At 38.9% G+C, this 12,567-nt stretch overlaps 1 protein-coding gene across 1 annotated transcript in view; it reads right to left on the bottom strand.

The window, feature by feature from the left end:
* Positions 1 to 12,567, bottom strand: part of vegfc (vascular endothelial growth factor c) — a 70,319-nt gene that overhangs the window by 21,860 nt on the left and 35,892 nt on the right. The window contains exons 2-4 of the mRNA XM_034015973.3: positions 10,135 to 10,348; positions 8,526 to 8,716; positions 6,982 to 7,121 (exon numbers count right to left, since the gene is read on the bottom strand). Of these exons, the coding sequence (XP_033871864.3) occupies positions 6,982 to 7,121; positions 8,526 to 8,716; positions 10,135 to 10,348 (545 nt within the window). The remainder of the gene's footprint in view (positions 1 to 6,981; positions 7,122 to 8,525; positions 8,717 to 10,134; positions 10,349 to 12,567) is intronic.

The raw sequence follows: 12,567 nt of genomic DNA, 5'->3' as shown, positions 1-12,567 counted from the left end.
ACTTGTTTACAAAATGAATAAAAAAAACAGTGTTTCAAATACACTTCCCAATTCATACAAGTTCGAAATTGAGATTAACAAATATCAGCTGTTGAACAGTTTCACATTCCAAACACAGATCGTTTGTTACTGTAACCCCTGGTTGGGATATTCATATACAGCTCTTGCTAATTTATTTTTGAATCCCAAAAGTAGTGTTGCAGCCTTTATAAAATAATGATTAATTAATACTTACACTGTATTACTTGCAACTTTTTTGGCACAGTGTAGGGTACCCTGACGTATCTTTATAGAATGTATTCCCTTGGTCCCAGTCTGTTGAAAATAAATGCACATTTTCTCCAAAACGAAACATACTGTAGCTCAACGAGAGGTCAGACTGGGTGAACATATTTTTGAAAACTGTAGATAAACAAGAGGTTCCTCTGTTTTTTGTTTCCTGGACACTGTAGAGGTGCCTGGCCTGCCTCTGTGGTGTGACCTTTCAACTCTGTTGTGTACACTAGGGGTGGGCTACGTACTAACAGCTGGCAAGTGCAAGTAGATGCAGGTGCATATTTAATTTGAGCTGTGCATCTCAAAAGTTGCGGGATATGTATTAACTGTGGAATGCTGAAAGCTGCACCTGTGCATCTGAACGTGGGCCGGAGTATTTAAATGAAGTGGATGTGCCATGCATCAGAATAGTGTAGGCTCTGGATTTGGCTGAAGGGGGATTTGTGTGGTTGTTGCTAGAAATCCTGGCACCATGTCCAATGCCCCTTTCACAAACAAATGTCGCTACTGAGCCGTCTCAGAGACATTTAAAAAGTTATTCAAAATACCCATTCACACAGCCAGTATAATGCCATTATAACCCTTTCACACTAGCAAAGGGATCAAGACAGTCAACAGATCGTTCTCATGGCTACAGAAACTTCACTTCAACAAAATCTTTTTTTTTCTTTTGACACCATGCAACGCAAATGCATTATATTGTCTACTGCGTATCATTTAAAAAAACCATGAAGGCTTTGATAGGGGCACCTTTAATATTTTAAACATCCTTATTTAATTTACAACTATGTATACATTTTCATTGCCATTGTTAAACCATCTCAATTACTGTACATCATGAATATCAGACGATGATAAAACAAGCAAAAAAAATAATAATTCTAGCCATACATTCCTTGAACAAAACGGTTTGCTTTCCTCTCCCTGTAAGGAAGATGTAGTCACTACAGTACTGTACACACAACTTGTTTCAGAAAATACACACTCTTTTTAAGATTAGCAAATTAAAAAAATGCATTATTAGCAAGAACCACTGAGCTCTATGGAACGTGGGTAGTACTAGCAACATTATTCATAGTTCCATAGAGATTATAGTAGTATGATCTTCTGCTTTACCGGTCTCTCTACCATATTGTGTGGTTGTGTTTTAACTGCTAACATCCTATTAAACAATTATTGAAAATTTAAACAAATTATTCAAAATAGAAGCAGTCATCACTGGCGAGAGTGACGAGCGACAGCGAAAACACTGACCACATTACAATAAAATATACAATTTATTTTTAATGTAGCCCTTCATAAACTAATTAAGCCACATAAATGCAGGCACTGAGTCAGAGACGTCACATCTTTTTCCCCCAAAGGCATGTGTTTAAAACAAAATTAAATATGTAGATACAGTACATTATTGTTGTATGTATTCTTGGTATAAACAAGATATCTAATTAAAGGCCACGACATACAACATTTTTATGTTATTGCCACATCTGCCCAGGACAGAAATACAGTATTTCATGACTTATCTCTGTATGGAGAACACACCCACACAAGCTCATCTTTTTATAGCCCTGTCTCCAAGTCCTAAGTTAAGCATGTGCAAGTAATGGAGCGATTGGATGCTCACTTTAGTACATATCATTATGCACAGGTGCATCTGCTCTGCATATGTAATCAGGAGCATCTCAGAGACCAATGAGATGTTAAGAAGCTACCTGCATATTCCCTGGAGTATCTTGCTGTGGAGGGGTAAAGGTGTCCTTATGAATTTGAGTATGTACATTTTTCGAGATGCACTGGGCATTTCCCTTTTGTACATATGTCGCAATTTTGTACTGATCCACCCGTCTGCACTTGAACTGTTCCGAGTCGCATCGCAACTGTACCGGTATGAAACTTCCTCTTATCTGGGTTTCGTATCAATACAGTTATACCGGTACAACACCAATAACAACTCCAGTGTGAACAGACTTTGTGATTCTGATCCGCAACGATACTGGTATAAACATGCAAGTGTGAACAGGGTTTAATATGTATATAGAATTGGTTAAACAATGACATAATATTTATCAAATCTACACAACAAAAAAATCCAGAGTTGGGTGTCCAAGATGGAAAGCTGGCTTGAATTTCTCCATTATCATAACCTGTAACATTAGTGTAAGTTCACTGTACATGACTGCACTAAATTACAAACATGACATGATAATCCTCACAACGAAGTAACCATGTCTATAAACACGATAACACAATAAAAAATGGCACTTTGCAAAATGCTAAACACTCCTATTTCTAATCTATTACCCAATCCTCCACTAACAACCCCCCGAAACTATTCTCTACCTTCTCCTCCCTCCTCAACCCTCCCCCTCCTCTTCCCTCCTCTATCTCCGCTGACGACTTTGCCTCTTTCTTCTCCTCTAAAATCTCTGGTATCCGCATACCCTTTAACACCTCTGCTGCCTTTGATACTATGGGTCACTCTATTCTCCTATCCTCTCTCGCTGGCCTGGGAATCTCCAGCACTGCTCTGGCCTGGTTCTCCTCCTACCTCTCCGACCACACCTACCAGGTAACCTGGTGCAGCTCAACCTCCACACCTCACCCTTTCTCAACAGGAGTCCCCCAAGGATCAGTCTTGGGTCTTCTCCTGTTCTCTCTCTACACCCGCTCCCTGGGCCCCCTCATCGCATCCTACGGTTTCTCACACCATTTATATGCTGAGGATGCTCAGATCTTCCTCTCCTTCCCCCCCTCAGACCCCAACATCCCCTCCCATATCTCTACCTGTCTGCTATCTCCTCCTGGATGCACTCGCATCACCTTAAACTCAACCTCTCTAAATCTGACCTCCTTTTCTTCCCCTCCTCATCTTCCCCCTCCTCTGATCTCTCTATCTCCATTCCTCTGGAATCTACCATGCTCTCTCCCTCCTCCTCAGCCAAGAACCTTGGAGAAACATGGACCCCTGCCTCTCCTACTCCCAGCACATCTCCACTCTAGCACACACCTGCCGATTCTTCCTGAGCAACATACAAAGAATCTGACCCTTCCTCACCAAATACTCCACGCAACTCCTCGTCCAGGCCCTGGTACTCTCCCGCCTAGACTACTGCAACTCCCTCCTGGCTGGCCTCCCTGCGTCCGCCACCCATCCACTCCAGCTCATCCAGAACTCTGCTGCTCGTCTGGTGTTCTCTCTGCCTTGCTTCTCCCACGCTACTCCACTGGCTCCCGATCACCGCTTGCATCCAGTTCAAGAATCTTGTACTTGCCTACCGATGCCTTGACCAGACTGCACCCAGCTACCTCCAGATCCTCATCTCTCCCTACACCCCCACCCGACCTCTCCGCTCCGTCTGCAGTAGAAGACTGGTTGTACCTCAGCTATGCTTCCCTGCTTCCAGAGCCTGCTCCTTCTCCACCCTTTCCCCGTAGTGGTGGAACGGCCTTCCTATGGATGGCAGGACTGCCCAGTCCCTGACCACCTTCCAGCGCCTCCTCAAGACACACCTCTTCAGACACACCTCTTCCCTTCTGGACAATATATCACTCTGCCTTTAATGCACTTTAACCCTAATTTACTGTATTTAATCCTGCACTTAATCCAATCTGTAGTATTTTGTATTCCACCTGCACACTTATCTAACCCTGATGTAACTATTAACACTGTTATCTGCTCTTGAACTGCCCCGATATCAAATCGGACTGAAGTCAATGTATTTTGTATCTTGCTCTTAATTGCACTGTAATTCTTGATATGTATTTTTTGAATACAACTGTAAGTCGCCCTGGATAAGGGCGTCTGCTAAGAAATAAATAATAAAAATAACTGTAACTTCCTGTGATTGAAAGACAATGATTCTTGGTGGTAAATCTCCCTCCCGACCTGTGAGGGCGCTAAGTAATGGGAACAGAGTACCCTGGACTGCTTGGCCTGACACTTCGTTCCTAGGGTTAAAAGGAAGTCATTTAGAAAAGGGGCGGAGCTTCGGTACATTAAGGGTGGATTGTGCACATCAAGATCAAGATTCAACCCAATCTAGGATTGACTAATCCAAGATTGGATCCTGGATTCATTTCTGTTGCGCAGATCAACACTGGTGGCGGATCTGCGGATCCGAGATTGAATCTGAAATTCACCCCTTAATCCTGGATTCAGGTTGTCTGTGACGCTAGTTGATTACGAAACACTGTCTCGTGAAGTGGTAATCAGAGCATAACCATGGCAACTACTAAAACCTGTGCGTTTTCTTTCTTTGAGAATAACCTTTTATCAAATTAAATTTTTGATAAAGATATAATTATATAACAATAAAAAAAAAAACATAACCAAACATTATTTACCTTGACAGCAAGTCTATGTGCTGATTAACTAATGTATGTTTGTGTTATGAATAAGAATAATAATCAATAACTGAATTAATTACTAGAACATGTATTTATTTACAAAACATTTTCTTTGACTGATTGATACTGGCCCGGCCCCTGATGCCGCTGTCTGTAGTTGCCACTAGTTGCTCCAGTAAAAACCCAACTGTATAAATGGGTAATTGTATGTAAAATAATGTGATATCTGTATAATGTGAAATAATGTATAATGTGATATCTTGTAACAATTGTAAGTCGCCTTGGATAAGGGCGTCTGCTAAGAAATAAATAATAATAATAATAATAATAATAGTTCGCTCCCACAGAGCAAGGCCCGCCCACTGTCACTTTGCCGCCTGTAAGAAAGCGGAGATGTGAATCAGCTGACCCTGGCCCCGCCCTCCTGGAGATGGCTCATAAAGAACACACGTATACATCTATGCATTGAAAGAAGAAAAGGCTCAAGTTGCAAACCAGATAGCTGCTTTGAAAAGGGAGAGGAATAAGCAGTAGTATCTGTACATAAACTTGTACAGAATAATAAATACCATACACTTGTAACTATTTTATCTTACATGATATCTGTTTTTTTCCTAAATCTAATACATACTGGTGAAAAAAACAAAACAAACAAACAAAAAACTACAGTAGCTACCTCCCCAATAATTCGCTACTGCAAATATAGCTCAAAGTCATGTGTATCGGTGAAATAGTCGGTTATTTTACCCTAGTTTAATTGGTGAAAAACTGTGTTAGCAGCCGCTGTATACGATGGCTCGTAACTTGTTCTCCCGTTGGAAAATGAATATATTGCTCACGTAACTTCAGTGATCCTGTGAATTACTAGATGACGCATCGACATGAAACAGGCACTGCACCCGATTACTTTCTGAAATGACCCAGTGGCATGAAATCTCAAGTAGCAGATTAATGAGTGGAGGAAGAGAGTCTTTTTTGACTCTGTATCTAACTTTTGTGGTTTTAATATATTAACGAGTTCACAAACAACCCGACCATCCAAAATAACCGACCACCTTCACAAGAATCCAGATTCAATCCACCCTCTACCAGGATTGGAATGTGATCTAGGATTGAATTTGAATCTTGATCTGCGCAACGGAATAGAAATATCAATCCAGGATTAAATCTGAGATCGAGTCTGATCCAGTCTGTCTCGAACTGCGCAATCCACCCTAACTTATCGACCCGGAAGGGAAATGATGTGGCAGCCGCGGTTTGGAGGAGCGGCTGCAATCGTTTACCAAGGAGTCATGAGTGATGGTATAAGTAGGGGTCGAAGTGACATAATCTGCTCCTTCATTTTGGTTAATGAAAAAGAACCTGGAAGGACCTGTGTTTTGTGTATCCGTATCGTGAGTGTTTGTTTGTTTTGTCTAACTGTTACTTATTAGACAGCTAACACGTTCTGGAGCTGTCGCCAGAGGCCAGCACAAACCCGGAACAGCACTGCATTGTATCACAAATAACTGTATTTTCACCATGAGCACTAATTCACGCACTAACGGATTTGTGTATGTGTTTTGTGTTTGGTGTGGGTGTACAATAAACAGGACTATTATTTTGGGACAAACCCGGGCATTACAAAGTAAGTAATACACGCCGCTGTATTACTTACCATCATTATTGTTTATTGTTTTTTTTGCCGTCAGGCACTGGACATACAAACCCATTAAACTACTTTGCACCTGGATTATAATTATCTGTCTGTTCATTGATAACTTGCACCTGCACACTGTTAACCACTTTGCCACTCTTCCCTAATACTGCCTATAAATCATACTGGGAATCTCAATTTCAATGAAAAATATACTGTACATTGGCCCCAGTTTAACTATTCTCTTGTTACGGTGGCATCAGGCGAGTTAAGCAGCAATCAGTACCTCACTATCTGCATTCCATTTCTAAGGCATGTTCAAAGTAAATGAAACCATTAAAGAAAACCACCCCCTAAATGTAATGGGTTCAGGGAGATCGACACCAGGTTATAAAGAATAAGTATTATACTTTCTTTTTCAAGGTTGCATATGGGCTTTTCATGGACTGCAGTAGAACTAAAAAGGTCTGTAAATTCTGCAGTGTTGGAATTAAATCTACTGATATCAATATGACCAAGGAAAAGTCTAGATTATACTGTGGAAAATACCTCAAATCTAAAAACACAGAAAGCTACAATCTTCAGCTTTTAGAGTTATGGTTATATATTTTTAAACTGAGCACGCTCTCATCCTCAATCTTTTTTCCCCCAAAAATAAACAGTTACTTGTTTGAGAAATAAAAACAGAATAACAACATCAAATGAAAGAGTCAGAAACTTACTCTGGTAGAGAACGTCTAATGATTGAGTGCACATGTCTATAAACATCCAGTTTGGACAAGCAGCGGCAAGATGTATGATTGGCAAAGCTGACTGTCACTGGTTTTGGTCCTTGAGACAGTGGTACTGTAATTTCAAACAACTAGAAGAGGACAAAATAGGAAAAAAAATCAATGATATGACTAAAAACATGACCATAATTTGACATTCTTGTGGAACATAACTGTCTGCAAACAGCATGACTCTCAACAAAGTAGTTTCGTTTTTCATCCATGTTGTTTAGTCTAATACAAATTGTGTTTGAAAAAAGCATTGTTAACAATGGTTGAGCATAGTAATTTCTTTAATGTATCATTTTTGTTTAAATAAACTGGTTTGCCTGAGCCCACATAGCTGTGTCAACCATAAATGCTTATTTAAACATTTTCAAGAGAGACAGCAGCATTAGCAACTCATATGTCTTAAAACAAATGAGCCTAAAGCTTTAATGGCAATCAAAATCGCACATTATTTTCTCCGATTTACTGTTAGAAGTTACTTCATGTTACAATGAATATCCTGATTGGTTGTTTTCCCATTCATGCACAATATATTTACCAAAGCATACAATTACATAAACAAACACTTCTAAACTAAAGAAAATGCTAATTCATGTAGACTAAGAACCCTTAAAGTGTATATTCATTTGTTAGTTTTTGTTTTTGCAAAATACATTTTCTTAAAGAAATAAAATAGGTTTGCATCAAATTGCACTTTACACATCATAAAAAGTGATACTTGTCAAAAACATTCAGTTTTTTTTTTATCAATAATCAATTTCAGTTCAACAGTTACTGGAAGTATATATCAACATATTACTTAAAGGATCGTACAATTTGTATTTGGAAGAGGTTACTCAAGTGACTTCCACTGATTATTTATTACAGTCCTTAACTGAAAAGGCTGTTACTTCATGCACTGTTACACAATTCACAACTGTTGTTAAAACCAATCGTGTTGACCTTTTCCTTTTACTACCTGGTCATAACACTTGCATGTTCTGGCAAATCAACTCAGTTTTACAGACATAAAAACTTGGCATGACACACTGTCCCGACTATAAATATTACAACTAAAACTCTTGTCACTGATAGTGATCAAGTAGTAACAAGATGGTCTGACCTAACAACATGACCTAGGAAATGACACCACCTGATTTACTGGGAGTAACCCTTCCCTTCACAGGCTAATTTATAGCCATGTATGTATAGAGCACATATGATTTTCTCATTTAAATGTAGGCACCAACTGAATTAATTTCCGTAAAAAGAAAAAAAAAATGGAATTGGCTTCAGTTTGCTCACCACATGCTGTACTGTAATTATCTCTGGGCACAAAACAAACAGCATTTACAGTAAGACACTTTTTGAACTCATCAGATAGGTCAGATAAAGGGAAAAAGAAGAAATACAGGTTTCAAATGTAGGAATACATACACTACATCTAGAGGGCACAATTTATGGGTGAAGTTTTAGAAGACTGTATTTTAAGTTTAATAAAAACCCACCGTTTTGCTGATGTAAGATGTACTAATGTTCATGCACTGAAGTCCTTCATTGTTGCAGCAGCCCCCACATCTGTAGACAGACACGCAGGGTGGTTTAAAGAAGGTGTTTGTTGCTGCCCCAAACTCTTTTCCCACATCTAAACAAACCTCTCGTGGCATGCACTGGGTCTTTCTCCACTCAGTATCAATACCTGTCAAATGCATTTTGAGAAATCAGACAGCAGAATAAGTTGAAACACAATAGTGCTAAACAAAATATCCGATGCACTGCCCACATGATTAGGTTTAAAATATGCTATTGTACATGTGCAGTAAATAACAAACAATGTCCATGCAAGCATCATCATAATCTCATTAATTAATTTCTAATGTAATGTAAATGTCCTTTATTATAAAGTGATCTGCCTGTGTACTCGTGGGACAGTGTAGTTTACAGAAAAGTTTCATATTTAAAAGGTTGTACATTCTCTCTCTCTCTCTCTCTCTCTCTCTCTCTCTCTCTCTCTCTATATATATATATATATATTTTTTTTTTAAGCAAACATAAGGAAAAACAAATAAATACTACAACTATTTGCCCCTTTTCCTCCAGAAGGCACATTTGTTGTAGAATACTCAATGATCTTCAATATCCCATTACAGTATCTTTTTAGCTGTCAACCTTTCATAGCTTACTGAAAAAACTGGGATATAAAGCCGAAGTTCATTGTCTTATTCTTTAATTACAACATTTCACTTTTTAATCTCATAATGGTTTTGGCACTACTGGGCAGTAGGGTCAGTAATCAGGGTTTCTTATTGTAATTCTGAGATCTGATTATTTGGCTTGGAAAGGAAACAATATCTGGCCACTGATGTCATTTTGTTGGGAAATGTTTCAAATTTTAGCAGCGTTTCTCCTGAGGATAACAGCAGGAATTACAAATCTTTCAGATTTTAACCTTTTGCTTGTTATGCTGTTAATTTTACATATATCTCTAGAATGTTTACATATATAACATATAGAAAAAAAACATACAAGATAAATGGTTCTGTACAGCCCAGAGGCAAAACTGCTTGTTGTATAACTCTGGAAAATGTCCTTTGGCAGGTCTGAAATAAAACCAGTTTAATTATCTACTAAAGCCCCTTTCACACTGGCACTTCTACCTGGGTCACAATCCCGCGAAGTGTGAAACCGCGTACCTGGGTCATACCCTGGTTGACCCGGGTCCCAGCGATCCACCTCAGGATGTTGGTCGACACGCTGTGACCCGGGTTGAGTGAGACATAACGCATGACAACCACATAACAAACAGCCATATTTGTATTGCCTGAGACACGCCATGAGCCAGATTGCAGCAGGGATGAATTTGTTCTAATCAACATTTGGGCCGATATTCAATCCAGAGAAGCTTGGATGGAAGCGTCCGTAACATTCCGGGGCATTGATACGCGCATTGTGTACTTGCGTCTGTCACTCACTTTATCAAAAGCAGCGTGAAATCGTGTAGCCGACCCGCATGACACCGGGTCCTGACCCAGGTAGATTCCAACCCGGGTAGAGCATGCCAGTGTGAAAGGAGCTTAAGTTACTTAAACAACATGCAATGAGTTTCAACAAACTTACTTTTTAAAATGTCAAGATTGTAAAATGCTGCTGCAAATACCAAGGGATCCTCAGTCCTTGTGTCGGAGGAAGCTTTTTCTCTGAAGTGCAGATGCCCGCCGCTCTTTGACTGACATCTTAACATATTCCAATATTTTGGGTAGACTATTTTCATGAGTTCATCCACATTGGATACAGACCGCAACTGTTCTTCTAGCTCTGGCTCTGGATAGTCCTAACAAAGAAACACAGGAGATCAGTTACACTGTGCTGGAGCTCTCTAAAGTAAAAAGTGCCTCAATCAAGTCGTCTATTAAAAGATTTCACACTCATTTTAAAGAAGCTTCATGAGCTTACCAATAACACCCCCCATCTACTGTAGCAAAAAAGTTACATGAAAACGGTAGCAGACATGAGTAAAGTCTGTGAAGTTTTTAAAACACAATAAGGTGTGGAAATATCATTCTGCACAGAAAAACTCCTTTCCGTATTGTTCATATTTGTCTTTTATACCCTATCCACATTACCATAATAATGTGCAACCAACATGTGCTGATTACAATTCACTTAATTCACAGCCATATTTTCAAAACAAGATGTTTAGGCATTATTTAGGTTGTGTGAATATGATATTAGTTTCACAACCTGATTAATGATGTACTTCCATATCTCTAACCATAAATGAGTGTATTAGAAACCGTCTCTTCAGTTTAAAAAAAAACAAACAAAAAAAACAGTTACTGCATAGAGAGAAATAAAAGCTGACAGCGTCATCTGCAAACTGTAAAAAAAATTAACTGAGATTTCCTTTATATAGACAGGTAGATAAAAAACAAAAACATTATTAGCTAACTGAGAAAGTAAATGGCAAATAGTTCTCCCCGTCCTGTTATCCTGGTTTATAAAAGTTTGGAAAAACAATATTATTACCATAACTCAGTTCTCCTTGTACTCTGTGATGAGAATACAATTTGTAAATCATTTTCTATCATCAGTCCATATTTTACTTCTCAGAAGGACTGAGGACTTATCAGTGTTCTGCTTCACTCAATGTTCCATTCTGCTTGTTTTTCTTACTAATTAATGGTTTCTTCCTAAACAATCTTGCAATCTGTCTACTGATGTATATCAGATTCCGTAGTTTCCTAGAAACTTAATCAGATCCACAGCTGTTTTCTTTCTTTCTAGTTGTCTTTTCCTGGTAGACCTCTCAGTGGCTTGAGCTTTCAAATAGTAATGGATACTTGCATTAATTGAGTACTAATAAGGAAAAAAACAGTTCCTGTATGTGCTTAATTTATGCATTTTTTATATTATTATACTGAATATCTTTTATATTGAAAATGCACCGTACCATGAATCACATATTTTAACAACTTGCAGTGCAAGTTTCAAAGGAATCATGAACCCCCAGGCATAACAGCAAACATTTGTAATTTGTAATGATGTGGCAGAAGAGAATGAGTGCAACATAATAAAATCATTCTTGAATCATGTTATTTTGCTGAGAGGTCACACCATTGTATAGTGTCTCCTATAAAGGTCTTGTATGCAACCTAGAAAAATATTCAATTGATAAAAATAATAATAAAAATAATAGGCCAGCAGTGTGGAGTAGTGGTTAGGGCTCTGGACTCTTATAATGGTGGTCTATAATATTGCCTCTTTCTGTCCACTTTTTGATCTCACTGGGTAGTTGTAATCTTTTGTATAGTATAACTTAAGAAATATATCAAACGCATTTTACAAATCATCTTTCTTCGAATATAATTTGCCTATTTGTAAGAAAGAACACAGCGCTGTTTGTGAAATTGAAGATAAAACTCAGATGTTTGATCTTTCAACACTGCTTTATAAAACTAATTGTTCAATATACTGTATGTGAATTTAGATTAAAATCTTTCCTTTCAGGGGTCCCCAAATGGCTCACCTCGTAAAAGCACTGCCGCGCGGCATGCAGGGTGAGTCATACAACCAGAGATCGCAAGTTCGAATCCTGGTTGCGCAATGCAGCAGGTCTTCACTGGGGATTCCGTGGGGGCTTTGGCACTCCCGAGGTTGGGTAGGTGGGATCCGACTGTTTCTCTTCACCGCTCTACGGCGACCCCTACAGGCCAGGGGTGAAGATTTGCTGGGCTGGTCTTTGTCCTCCAGAGGCTGGTAGCTTGTGGACATTCGCTCTCGAGTTCCTGGGTGTAAAAAGACGCTGATTGGCTCGTGGGATCGGAGGACGCCCACTGAGCCTCAGGTCCCTGAGCTGTGTGGGGAATCGCCGCGGTGAAGAAGAAATAATAATACTAATAATACTAATAATAATAACAATAATTGGACATTCCAAACTGGGACAAAATTAAGGGTAAAATAATTGGCGATTCTAAATTAAAAAAAAAAAATTCTTTCCTTTCGTTAGTTAAATGAATTGTTTTGTTTATTCCTGGTGTCAAAACCATAACT

Source organism: Acipenser ruthenus, chromosome 2, assembly GCF_902713425.1.
Source record: "Acipenser ruthenus chromosome 2, fAciRut3.2 maternal haplotype, whole genome shotgun sequence".
Lineage (NCBI taxonomy): Eukaryota > Metazoa > Chordata > Actinopteri > Acipenseriformes > Acipenseridae > Acipenser > Acipenser ruthenus.
The sequence above is the reverse complement of the archived record's forward strand: the minus strand, read 5'-3'. Positions and strand labels throughout refer to the sequence as shown.